General features: G+C 37.8%; 1 protein-coding gene across 3 annotated transcripts in view; it reads right to left on the bottom strand.

Moving 5' to 3' along the window:
* Mvl (Malvolio) overlaps positions 1-14,716 on the bottom strand; it is a 300,000-nt gene that overhangs the window by 102,485 nt on the left and 182,799 nt on the right. For all 3 annotated transcript variants that reach the window (XM_067142051.2, XM_067142054.2, XM_067142055.2), the window contains exons 3-4: positions 8,254-8,376; positions 1,790-2,016 (exon numbers count right to left, since the gene is read on the bottom strand). In XM_067142051.2, coding sequence (XP_066998152.2) covers positions 1,790-2,016; positions 8,254-8,376 — 350 coding nt within the window. The remainder of the gene's footprint in view (positions 1-1,789; positions 2,017-8,253; positions 8,377-14,716) is intronic.

Here is a 14,716-nt window from a genome sequence, read left to right as displayed (position 1 = left end):
TTAAAATTATACTAGTCCTTTAGAATGTTAGTGACTTTCCAGACATTTAGAAAACTCTTAAGGAAAATCACACTGTTTACTCTTGCTAGTGATGCTTCAAACAAAGGAAACAGGCAAATGTATATTGTTTGTGTTAAGCAATTTGATCCAAACAAAATAATAAATTTTGTAGAATGTCCTGACCAAAGTTCAATTGCCATTTCAGAAATGCTGATGTAAAACCTTAAGGCTTCCTCGCTTGGTGTAGGAAATGTTTCTCCACATAGTGTTCATAAAGAAAATGTTTAATCTGTGTTCAGGATTGGCAGGTGAGCAAATTTCTTGGCCAATAACTTCTGTAAGTAGCTTCACCAGCGTTCTTTCACATGTTTCAACCAACCATGTAGTTCACATTTTTGCTGATGCCATAGAACTGTTGCAATTGGAGTCGTCTCGATTTGAGGAGTTGGTGGATGTCGTGCTTGCCTTCACGTGCACAGAGTTCATCATGAAGGTTCATGCACCAGTAGCTTTTGTTGAGCCACAATCTTCATAGTCTCCCTATGGGCTGTTTTCTAGGTGTTTCAAAAAGACTGTCTCTTTTCTTTGAGAAACTTGTGATACAGTTGTTTCTTCTTTGACATTGTTTCAAAGTCAAGTACCTTTGTTGATCAGTCATCATGTTGGCTTTATTGCTCCATAAATGGCATCCAACTTTGTGAGCAGACACAATCACTTTTATCTAGCTTACTTTAAATATAGTAATGATGCATAACAGTATTATTCAACCCACAATGTCAGCCTGCTCCTCCTTGAACAGCCAAAATTCAATTATCATTGGTCCTGTGCACATTACGAGTTTGGTTCTGGATAGCTTGAGATATAACATACAGACTATTGGTCAGCGTAGGTAGGGCATATCTTTCTGGTCTCATGGTGACCGAGCCTTGCTGATGCACTGTTTATGGGGGGATGCCCTGACTTTTGAACAATATTTTTGAGACAGCATTTCATAAGATTGTGAGTATCTGTTTTTGCAGGTAGCTTGTTACACAACCTGTCACTTAACATTTTAGAGCTACTGTAAGTATAAACATTACTTAGAAATGTGTTTTGCCTCTTCAACTTCACTCATCATCCATCTTTTTCACACAATATACAACTGAAGTCTTCACTCACAACCCTGATCTTGGGGCGTCCACAAAAGAATAGGAACACAGGACAAACACAGAAAGAGAAATTGAGGTTGAAGGTAATATAAGTAATGGGAAGGTACAGATCAAGAAACATGTAGCAAAACAGGAACATGAGAAAGAACACGTAATAGAGCGATTCTATTTGAAGACTGCAGTGTATAAAGATGTAGAGACTGTACTTGTCCTTTTGTATTTGCATATCCATCCTTATCTCCTCTTTCTATTGTTCCCTTTTTTACACCTGCCTGTCATTGTGTTTATCCTATTACACGTACCTTTTCATCTTCCTGGCTTTCCAGACATTACTTGATTTGTAACTTGTTTGTTCCTTTCCATTTCAAATGCAAATGCAAAACAAGCACCAATTAAGGCTTGTGAATTTGTAGCAATACAGGGGTTTCGAGGTGGTGAATGAATGGCTGTTAAAAAATCTTATTCGTGTAAATGAGAGAAATGTGTTAAAATGATTTTCGTGTTATGTCAGCAAGAACAATTTTGTGCACTAGATATAACTTTCTAATCCCAGTAGAAGGAAAACTATATACAACAAGATACAGCAAACCGCAATTAAATTATGTAATACTTTCGAGAATTTTACAGAAATCAATACTCACGCTTTATTTGATAGGAGAAAAAGTGCTATTGATGTTCCAATCACTTCTTGCATATCAGATCCAATAATAGCTACTTCTATCATGATCCAAAGAATCAGTCTGGGAACAGTTCGATACTGACGATAGCACATCTCGGCGAGGTGTAGACCAGTTACAACTCCAAGGCGAGCAGATAACCTCTGCATGAATAGGCCAAGGATTGTAGCAGAAAGTAGCACCCATAAAAGCTGTAGACAGTAAGAATTAACAATAATGAGACTACTTCTACTACTATTACTATTACTACTACTACTACTACTACTACTACAGACAAGAGATGTGATGTAGCTGCATATTTTTTAAATGATAAGTTGGAGGTGCTAAACATAAGGGCAGAAGAAGGATATTTGTGTATTCAACTTCAGCAATGTCAGATTTATTGTTGTTATATCTCTCCTAACATCCCTTTTGATATTTTCAAAGCTGAGGTAGATGTAATAGTTCAGGACTGTATGGCATCAGGTATTGAATCTATCATTCTGGAAGACATAAATGTCAAGTCGCCTCTGTGGGGGGCACCAAATGCAGATCGTAGAGGAGAATATTGGGCGGAATGGATAGCGACCCTAGACTTGGTGGTTCATAACACTGGAATCTTATCAACTTTTTCCAGAGGGAGCTCAGAGTCTTTCATAGACGTCACCTGCTCAACGCAGGGTATAGCATCATGCATTGTTGACTGGGGGGTTATGGAAGATGAATCTCTCAGCGACCATTGTTTCATTTATTTTCAAGTTAAGGGATCGAAGAAGCTTAATGACAACAAATATGTAGGTGGATGGTCCACCTAGTCAATACTAAATATTAATTATTTATATTTATTTACATAAGTCTAGTACATGTTTCAAGAACCTTAATACATTCCCTTCATCAGCTAGTCAAATTAAAATTAAAATTCCTGTACACAAAAAGACCTAATTAAAAGGGGGGCCCCTATTAAGAAATCCAAAACTATTGCCAATACTATTTGACATCTTAAAAATCGAAGAGTGATTTTATATATTACATAAAAAGGCTTACAACACTTAAAAAATCACATAACTACACTTATTAAGATAAAATGAACACTTGGGTTTAGTCATAAAATATCGCAGTGAATAAAATAACAAAGATCATATATGGTAATTAATATTTGTGAACATTCAGGTTCATTTGTATTTATGTTCTTAACACTTGTTTCTTCTTGGAATGAAAGTGCTATCACTTGAGACTGTAATTGTGGCTGTTTAAAGTCAAAATAAGTGGACTTGACTTTTATGCTTCCTGTGGACAAAGTGGAAGAGGGGACTTCCAGAGAAGGTTCTTCCTATGGCTGAATGTTATGTTTAGTACTAGAAATTCTGGTTGTGGTAGGGAGTAGTCTGAAACAAAAAAAAGGGGAGTAAGGGAAATAACTTAATTATAACCTCAGACGAAAATATACGGGGGAAATTGACAGAAGACTGATAATTAGCGTTAGGCTTACCCACTTGTCGTTCACACTTTGCTGCTGACAGCCTAGGTGCCGGAGTATGTTGATGCGGCTGAGGCCAAGGCTGCGCGTCCAGTATTGTATCTGCAGTGTGTGGATGGCTATGCTGGAGAAGGAGACGGGGGAGTGGGGAGGGAACTACGGTTGTAGGGGAGGAGGCCTGTTCGTGGGCGACGTTAAAGCTAGAAAGGATTCATCTGCGATTCTAGTAGAAGTATCTCTTAATTTCAATTTATTTAGGAACTGTGGAAGCACTCCGTAGAGGGGACTACGTAACTCTGTGATGTCATTCAAGTTACGATCTCGGTTGCCGAATATCTTTGGTATTTGTTAGAGTTAAAGTGCATGATTTGCAATTAGAAAAAAATGCCATTTAGCAGGATTTGCAACTGGACAACTCAATTTCAATTCCTTGTCTGCAAAATTCCTACATTCAGATCGCAGTTGATGAAATGACAGATGCCATGGGTTACTACGCAGCCAACCTTATTCTTGGGAAAATGGATCCAGAAACTCCCTTTAAGCCATATGTCAAGGCTAAAATACATAATCAGTTTTCTGCCATGGATCTGAATAAGATCTACAGCATAGCTGAAGGTTGAGCAGTTGCAATGACCGATTCCAATCATAAGTTTACTTCTATTCCAGTCTATAATAAAAACAAATCCAGTGCGAACAGCAAATCCAGTATACCCACCAGCCTCTCACACCCCCCCCACCTACATCCCCCTCTTCCCACTAGCCTCTCATCACACCTACATCGCCTTTTAACTTCCCTTCCTCCACACCTTCCCCCGCCTACACTCCCACCGCCAGCTTCTGGGTCAATATAGCACTCAGTGTGGCGCACACTACCGTACAGTAGTAAAAAGACAACCCCATGAAGCTGGGTGAGATGGGGGTTAGTCTCATATAACTTACATCTTTTCTTATCTTTTCTTTCCTAAACAGTGGTTTGATTATCTTTTTCTCTTCCAGAAAGAATATAATAACAATAACAACAATCAATCCACATTGACAACCACCTACAATCATCTACTGAGCCACTGTATTCAACAGTTCTAGTGTTTACAGACGTCCCCCTCAGCCAACCTTTACAAAAGCGGTAAACATCACATCCTCTCAACACTTATTATAAGTTACCGCAATCAAGATTGTGACTAGTTGTAATCTATGCCAACAAACTGACAAAGCACCATCTAACTTGAGAAAATATTACCTTCACACAACCATCAACATTGCATAGTAAATGATGGACATTGATGTTACTCTTTAAATCTTTACTACCAACATCAATGATTTATTGAATGTTAAAGTGTTTTGTTTCATTACATATTTTAGATGTTTTGTACTTTTCAGTGATTTCTTTTTTATATTTGCCAAGTTTGGTTCAATGTAATTGCTTAGGATGACCTCATACTTGAGGTAGTTTCACTGATTTTTTTAATGAGAACATAGCCAATTATTTTTCATGAAAATATAATTATATTGTCATTACCCCATTAAACATTGAGTACATGTCAATATGGGTCAATATGAAATTGATATCACCGATATTACACTGCGTTACTGAAGAAGTGAGATTTTACAAACTAAAATACTGTATAATCCTGAATACCACCCGCACTTCTTTCCCCAAAATATTGGTTCTAAATCTTGGGTGCGGGTCGTATTCAAGCCTTTCATTCTCGTAAATATTTACTACGTTTACATGGAGTATTGAAATAGATTTGAACATGGTTACCATACTCAATATACTACATGTAAACAGGCATTCAGGTCTTATTGTGTTTTAGTTGCGTTCTAGAAAACAAGATTGATTTTTTCTCAATACAGTTACAGTAGCATGTAAACGCAAAATGTAAGGTAATGAAATACGGTAAATCAAAGAATATGGGTAAATATTAAAGCCACTGCTGCAGATGCTCGATCGTCATTTGTTTCACAAGTGTTGCTGGCAAGCTGGGTGCGCGAATAGCTGATCTCACGGGATATCGTACTTTGCGAGAGTAGAGACTGTTGGTTACTGAAGTCTACCTTGCTTACATTCGAGTTCTGTATCTGTCCCGTGAAAGTGCTGTCTCGATAGTAAGCCATGGATTCAAAACGGCATCTGCGGTCATTTACTGTACGTGAGAAACTAAAAGTTGTAAGCGAAGCTGAAATATACGGAAATCGTGCAGAAAGTATGATATTGATGTATCGTGTATTCGTGATTGGCGAAAAAAGAAGGAAAAACTTCTAAAAAGTAACGGCCATTGCAGAACGTTCTGCAGGCGGAGTGCAGCGTTTCCGGAAATTGAAGAACCTCCACAAATTTGTGATAGAAAAACGTGAGTAAGGATAGGGTGTTTCTAGTGAAATGTGTCAACTGAAAGCACTAGATATCTCAGAAGAACTCAAAACACAGGGTTTTACTGCAAGCCGCAGATGGATCCAAAACTTTTATCGCAGAAAGGGATTGTGCATTCGGAGACGTACGTCTATTTTACAATGTCTCCCTAGGGCGTGTGAAGAAAAATTAATGGCCTTTCAGCGTCACATTAATTTGAGGAAGCAAAATTCTTATCTGCTGTCGCAAATTGGGAATGTTGAACAGAAACCTGTCTATTTTGAAATGCCATTGGAAAATACAGTTCTAAAAGTGTAACCATCAGAACATTTAGTGAAGAAAAGCAATGATGCACGGTAATGTTGTGCGTATTAGCAGATGGAACCAAACTCCCTCTGTATGTGGTTCTGAAAAGGAAAACACTTCCAAAAGTGAACTTGCCGTCTGGTGTTATTGTTAGAACACATGAGTCCGGCTGGATGGACAGTGCATTAGTTGAGGACTGGGTGAAGTGCATTTGGCAACGTCACCCGGGAGCTTTGTTACAAAAACAAAACATGCTTGTGTTGGACAGTTACCAAGTACATACAACTGACGCCGTAAAAGATATGATGAGGAAAGGAAAAACTGATCTTGCAATAATTCCCGGAGAACTCACTTCTATTCTACAGCCGTTGGATGTGTGCGTGAACCGGCCTTTCAAAACTGCAATGAAACAGCTGTACACCGAATGGATCTCTGATGGTGATCAGGCGTTAACACCAACCGGACGAGTGAAAAGGCCTGAAGTGGGACTAATATGCAGCTGGATCAAGACCGCATGGGCGTGCATTCCCAGTGATCTAGTGTCCAAAAGCTTTAAGAAATGTGGAATTTCAAATTCAGTGAACGGTAGTGAGGACGACTATTTGTGGAAAGATGCCAGCGACGAAAGTTCCTATCGTGAAACTTCAGATGACGATGGTGAATTGTGAATGATCTGAGTACTGGACCAATTTTATTTACAATTTTTATGATGATTTTATTAATTGTAAGCTGTTTGAATTTATATTTGTGGTATATTTGAAGAAAATTATATAGGTATGTAAGTTATTTGATTTTTTATTTTTTTTTCAGTATTTTGCCATCTCAAATTTAGGGTGCGGATCTTATTTGGTGGCGGGTGATATTCAGTATTATATGGTAATCTAACAGTGCCAACAAAAGAGTATTCGTGAAAGCCCCAAAGAGAGTTCAATATTACAAAGTTCTACCACACGTAGCCTTGCCACCTGAGCCTATCTTAACACAACGGGCCACTTGGCTTCAAGTTGTTTGTTTCTACAATCAAAATTTTGAAGCTGTTAAGTCAACTGTAGATCAATACAAGATTATCAAAGTGCATTCACTGAACCAAATGCAGTCAGCAATATTGTGTATGTTCAGAGCAATTGTACTTGGATTGCAGAGAGTATTAAAAAACTAGAGACAATTGGTTTTCCATTTCAAGAATTCATGAAAATTGTGGAGAATGCTAAATTGAAACTTAGTATTATCATGCCAGAACAAATTGGCATAAGAGTTTCTAACAAACTCCATGCAATCATTAAACAAAATATTTTTCTTTTCTTTTTTTTTTTTTTTTTTTTTTTTTTTTTTTTTTTTGCTAATTGCTTTACGTCGCACCGACACAGATAGGTCTTATGGTGACAATGGGATAGGGAATGGCTAGGAGTGGGAAGGAAGTGGATGTGGCCTTAATTAAGGTACAGCCCCAGCATTTGCCTGGTGTGAAAATGGGAAACCATGGAAAACCATCTTCAGGGCTGCTGACAGTGGGGTTCGAACCTACTATCTCCCGAATACTGGATACTGGCCACAATTAAGCGACTGCAGCTATCGAGCTCGGTTTAAACAAAAAAGAGAAAAAGAAGAGCCCCTAGAAGATATCTTGCCCAGCAAGTTTTATCTGTTAAAATATGCAACGGTGACTTTCAGTGACAATGAACAGTCTTTGTCAGCCTACAAGAGAATTTTACTGGATCAGCACCAAACCATCACAAAAGAAAACATGGAGAAGTACTTTGTGATGCACTGTGCAACACAGTGACTGTGTTACTTAATAGGGGGTTCAAAGATCGCTTCTTTATTAATTTCATTTAGTAATTTTTTATTTATTTTCAGGGCATATGAGCAAAAGGAAACTAGCTACAACAATAAATTGTGTAATATACTTCACGAATCATGGTGCAAACATTCTTAAAATATTAGAAGTATACTGATTATGCTTTTCATTTAATAACATGAAATGAAGCTATACTTAATGTGAAAATTATAAAACAGTAGACTGAGTAAATTATCTACAGCAACGATAACTTTGTAGCAAAATATGAAGGTATTTAAAACAAATTAATACTCTCATATGACAACCTTAAGTCATAACAAAATTAATATACAAACATATTTTTCCAAATTTAATGCTGTAATAGTAATTTTAAACTACATACTTTATTATGTCATATATTCAGTTACATATTTCTCTGATACTGACTACATTCATATGTACACATTTTAAATATTGATATTACATAAAAATCGAGGCCCTATTCATTATAAAACATCTTGTAGATATGAAAACAGTACCTTATATTCAGCAGTGACACCAGACTGCAAATCAGATTCAATGTTGCCAGGGTCTAAATATGCTATGCTCATCAGGAAACCAGGACCTGTGAAAGCCCATAGTTTGCGGAAGCTAAATCCTGTCTGAAAAATAAGAACGTCATGAAATTAGAATTTTAACTGTTTTTAATTTCCTTCACGTCGCACTGACACAGATGGGTCTGATGGCAATGATTGAATAGGAAAGGCCTAGGAGTAGGAAGGAAGTGGTCATGGCCTTAATAAGGTACAACCCCAGCATTTTCCTGGTGTGAAAATAGGAAACCACAGAAAAACATCTTCAGGCCGACCGACAGTGGGGTCTGAACCCACTATATCCCGGATGCAAACTCACAGCTACGTGCCCTTAACTGCACGGCTAACTTGCCTGGTAATTTTAAATATACTAAAAGTCACACAGAATATGGTTACTCAAAGTTTAACTGCAAGAAGAAAATAATTCTATACTATGAAAATCTGATTATGTATACAGAAGATCCATCAAAAATTTCATTTCCCCAGTAATTGGAGAGAGAGAGAAAGAGGAGTGAGAAGAGCTAGAGTTTTAGGCTCAAGAAGGTTAATGAGGCAGAATAGAAGACAATTCCCTGATAAACAATTCATGACTACATGCAACTGCTATTCATGAAGAATAAATGTTTCACTAAATAAAACAAATTTGGTAAAAAATGCAACATAATTCATCTTTAATCATAATTGCAAAGTATTTAATGAAATTCTGCAGTATCCTAACACTTTAAGCAGGCCAAGTAGAGTCAATTTCAGGATACTTTTATGTAAAAATCAATAACTGAACCCACAACTGCTATATGTGTGTCTTTGATATAAAAGTATACTGCGACTAAGCCATCACACAGTTTGTAGAGTTGAACATTATGAAACTTTCTTTCTGTCAAGCAAGACAATTTATTATGCATAATGCCTGATGAAACTGGAAATTACTACTGACATTACTACTGACCTTTGCACACACACAAGTAATTAGCAAATATTCACTAGTGCAGCATGTTAAAAAACAGGAATACATTTTACATTTTTGAAAAATCAGAAGGAAAAAAATTACAATGTACAAGTCAAGTAGAAGAAAGTGATTATAACTGAACTTGGTAGTCAGTATATGTCTGAATTTTATTAACAGAACTTCTCCCAGGAGGAGGCTGCCACAACGACAAAGTACACTGAGTGACAAGAAGATACGGGGAGGGGTGTACCATTAGAAAATATGCTGTGTATGACTATTAAGCATTGCGGCTAGGTGTTGCATAGCTGAGCAGTCTGTCACAGACACCTGTGCCGTGAAGATGGCAAGACGTTGTGAATTAACAGACTCTGAACGTGGGATGATGATCAGCGCGTGGCGCATGGGTCATAGCATTATGGAGATTACACGCGAATTCTGGTTTCCAAGGTCAACATTGTCGAAGGTGGATCTTCGATATCGCAGAGAGAATGCTACACCCACATAAACTGCTGCATGGGAAGACCACAGGTGTTTAATGAACGGACATCACGCCGCCTCCGCAGAACCATACTGGGCGCTCAATGGGCTACTGTGAGTCAGATCACCGCCCAGATGAATGTTGGGAGTCAGGAACCCATTTCTACCAGGACTGCAAGGAGGCAACTGCACCGTATAGGCTCCACCAGCCGACGACCAACTCGTGTTCTTTGCTGATACCTCTAGACAGAGCTCAACGACGTGCATGGGCCCATGAATATCGGCAACAGACCATGGAACAGTGGCGGAATGTGGTATTGCACCTGCTCAAAGCCTGAGTCCCAACCACCATTTATCTCAGGGGTGTTAGGTTCGAATCTAACGCAACTAATAAACAACAACAAAAATTACAAAGATACGAAATCTCCGATTAAATATCTTGGCGCCATCTAGTCAGTACTACAGGGTTGAACAGGGTACTCAAATTATTAACTTTAAGGCTCATCATACAACACAAACAAAAATACATTAAAACAGATCAAAGGGAAAAATTGGAGGCTCCGTCCTAGGAAAAGGGACGGATATTTTAATCGGTCACCAAGGGTTTACTATTCTACAAGAACAAGAACTTGGAACTGTTTCCTTGCAAATGCTTAAGGAGCATTTTATTTAAAGATAAACTAGAACATACACAAAAATTTGTTGACCCTTATTTTGCCCAAAATTCGGCAAATCATTCTTGAAAATTTACATAATAAATTTGACACTGTAGACCACCCATCCACTTGGGTGGTTGAACCGTTGATTGCCGAGGGTTGAAACAATACCCTCGTGACAACACCACGACCACTTATGCTCGAGACCAATTACCTGTTGGCAAGGTGGGCGCGATCACATGAATTACTGTATGTCATCGCTTCCACCTTTATTGGGATGCAACCAACCCGGTACTGTACAATACCATCCCTGGGTTCCTAACCAAGATATGCTATCGTTAACTGAAGGAAATGACAAAGGAATTCTAACCTAATGGTCCAGATGTAGGGATTTGCCGTCACATTTAACAACACAAACTTAGCTTATTATTTACAACAACTTGACATTATTAAGTCATTTCACCAGCTGACTTACCTAGTCTCCATCCACATCATCACCCGGAATAATTCATAAAAAATATATTTTTATTATTATTTTTATTATTGTCATCATTATCGTAACACTTAATCATTGATTTAATATTGTAATGTCATTTTTCACCATTATTATTATTCTCAAAAATAATGTAGTAAATTCTTATTATTATCTTCTTCAAATTATTATTATTATTATTATTATTATTATTATTATTATTATTATTATGGTATATTAGTTTCACTTGTAACATAGCAGTTAACCATTATTATTTTTAATGCATAACCCTTTACAATTTCAGTCTTGTTTGGCATTAAACAATCAGTTCAGACACGATTTACTTTGATCATCATCATCATCATCATCATCATCATTAATTTGAAATTTTAATTTCCAATCTTTAGAATTTAGTCATATATGTTAAATCCCATATGAACAACCAAGATCTGATTTCACATCAGTTGGGACACAATAAGGGTATTTGAACCGCAACCTTACTTCATTTCGTACAGTTATTAATTTATGGGGACACCATGTTATCCCATGATAAATCTCAAATCCCATGACACCTCACGGCTAGGAATCTCCATCCAGTCCCTGCAAGTGCTAAATCATTCCTTCCTTCTCATTTGAAGTCCATTTATTCCACTGAAACTCTTCAAAACATTTTATTTATTATCCTCGGTGCGTGGACTCTTCTGCCACTTACAACACTGGAATCGGCATATAGCATCGACGTAGGCCTCAGGATTAATCTATTTTCTCATCAATATCAGTATAACTCAATATTATCTCATACCGGATTTTTGTCCCGCTCGACTTCCAAAATAAAAAATGGGCTTAACCCAATCTGGGCCTCCAACATAGTGCGACCATCATACACAAGTGCCTATCACTTCTAAACAAATTATTATTATTATTATTATTAAGTCCAAAAACGTTTAATCAACAATTAATGTTAAAATCAAATTTACTGTCCAAATTGAAGTCTTCCACGTGCCACATGTTATCTCCACATTTAAATTACTTTAACATGCAATCATTCTATAAAACTAGGTCCGTGCCTTATTCACAAAGCATTATTATTATTATATACTCATTTAGACATAACCCATTCATTTATCACTCTGATTGGACTTCAATCCAGTCCCACAACATTTAAATTCACTGTCAACCCTCTACCTCTGGTTAATCGTACAACATCTACAAAATTTACGAGAAATTGACCTAAGTCAGACAAACATCTCTGGAGCAATTCTAATATGAATCTCAATTTATCTTTATGTGAAACATGCTCCTATACAATCAATCATGAACACTTCAAGCACTTGAACAAGACAAATTCAACCCTATTTTACTCTACTAAAATAATCAAGAATATTATGAGCGCTTGATATAATTATTTACATATTAATTTGTCCCTCTAACTATATCTGCATTGGACGAGCCAGGAAGCGCCTCATTTAACAATCAAGTTACAATAATTAAAGAATATTACTCTCCCGTTAATGCTAGCAATCTACGTAATCAAATTGATATGGTAATCATCTCAGCCTGTAGTCTGCTAGACCGGACGAAAAGCCTCATGGCCCTTCTCCGTCTAGCACTGCATTCTGTTAGCTGTCATGTCAGCTTGAAGAAGTAATCTAATGCACTTTGGAACTTTACACATTTTTAGGTATTAAAATTTTAACATATGACAATTTTACACTCAGAACTTATTTGAATGAAATAATGCACTTCTGGCCTTGTCTGAATTTACACATACATATCTTTGTTCCTTCGCGGCACTTAGGAATTGGTGATATTAATGCGATCACCTTAACGGCCCATCGCGCACTCTGTTTCCAAACTTGGTACTCCAGTAATATTGGCGTCCTTGTCTACTTATGTCCATGAGACTGTCCAGGACTTGTTCCAAATTTGCAAGTCTTCGCAAAATGTTTATGAATTGCTATAAATTTGCCGTTAGGCAATTACTGCTGGTGACTCTAAACTTTATGGAGTCAATTGGTTATACTACATCAAAGAATTAAAGACGTAGTAACAGCTCGAACAAATGTTACAGAGTGTATTGCTTACACATACTGACATCGTGGTCGCTCAACCAAAATTTACAAGTGTGTACACGTACTGATGTAGCGTGGGCTCAAATAACTTTCACAGAGTGTTTACATGCACTGATGTAGTAACTGCTTGACGAACTTTTACCAAGTGTCTCCTCAGTCGCCCTGACCTGCTATTTATGTGAATGTTCAACCCTTCTCCGAGTTCACGAGAGGTCATGTTAGAGTGAGCAGTTCCAATTTCCCCATTTGACTATATGCAGACCTATATACCAATATAATGTTGAATCAACATCTATATCATCTGATGGCCAGGCAGGCATCAATTTTTGGAAATGAGACATAGCTCTCATAGTGCATTGGCACTGCTGGTGGCTTCAGGTAGCTTCAGGTATGCACTAGCCTTGCGTCTTGGGAGGTGTGCTAAGTCCCAACCGATGAGCCCAACTTAGCACACAAGGGCAAAACGCAGGCAACCAAGAATGAGTTAGCTGGAAAATTTATAATGTCCAATAACGGACCATTATGTTGTTATTATAAATTTACTCATTCAGGACAAATATTTTGAGTTCCCTATGGGAATCAACATCTATATCATATATGCAGACCTGCTGGTGGCTTGAACTTGGGATCCACTGATGTGATTATATGATTCTTGCTTCTATGTCAAATCTACTCATTTCGATTGCTGGTAATTAATATAATTGCGAATTTAGCTCCTGTATTCTTGGTGAGTAAATACGCTCCATTTGTGGCATCTCTTGCCTTCAACCAATCAGCGAATAGCATCACTGATTTCTAAGAATTATGACAGTAAATCTTCATTAATTAATAACTCTTTATATTTGGTCATGTTTCTAAAATTTTCCTGATTACGAATCTGTATTCAGTTTTCCTTTATAAATTTAATCAGCGAAGTTACTTTTTATGCCCCTTCCTATATGATGTTGGCACAACTGCTTCTCCCAGGCAAATTTTACTATTGGTCCATAGTTAAGCGGGAGTTTGAAATCTCGTAGTGGTGTTGTTGTTGGTTTTTTTTGTTGTTTTTTTAAATACCAACTGCACGCTTCACACCCGTCTGCAGCCCTGGACTTTCCCTGACATCATTTCCAAGAATCTTGCACGCCGTAATTTCCTTGTTCTAAATATCACTTGGCCTTCAGGCTTGGGACTTTCTGTAGACTTGGATATAACCATCCCCTTCTATTTCCAATTTGACAATAATTCCTGGAAATACTAATTTTGCTGGCCATTGTGTTTCATAATCTCTAGTGGAGACAGAGGTCTGTGTAGGTTTCACAATACCTTCCGAACTGGCCAGTAGGCCTGCAATATATAATGAAGATATTCTGGCTTAGTGAATATGAAATATATTCCTTAATACAGTAAATAATTCTAACTGAATGACGCCGCTGACACCCCACCAGGGTACAGTATGGTCCAATGAATCCTGGTTCTAGTTGAATAGAGCTGATGGGCATGCGAGAGTGTGGCGTATGTCCCATGAAGCTATGGATCCTCTGTGTCAACAAGGTTGTGTCCAGACGGGAGGTGGTTCAAGTTCTGGTCTGGGCGGCGTTCTCATGGTCGCAATTAGGCCCCATTGTCCGGCTGCAGGGAGTGCTGACATGTGCACGTTATGTGGACATTCTTTCAGACCATCTGCGTCCCTTTCTGGGCCTTGAGTACCCTGATTGAGACGCGATATTTCAACAGGACAATGCATCATGTTACTGCTCTGTAGTGACACGCAGGTGGTTGGAGGAGCACTCCAGTGAAGTTACAA

The sequence above is a fragment of the Anabrus simplex genome, chromosome 2 (assembly GCF_040414725.1).
Source record: "Anabrus simplex isolate iqAnaSimp1 chromosome 2, ASM4041472v1, whole genome shotgun sequence".
In the NCBI taxonomy this organism is placed as follows: Eukaryota; Metazoa; Arthropoda; class Insecta; order Orthoptera; family Tettigoniidae; genus Anabrus; species Anabrus simplex.
This window is presented reverse-complemented; position numbering and strand designations above follow the sequence as displayed.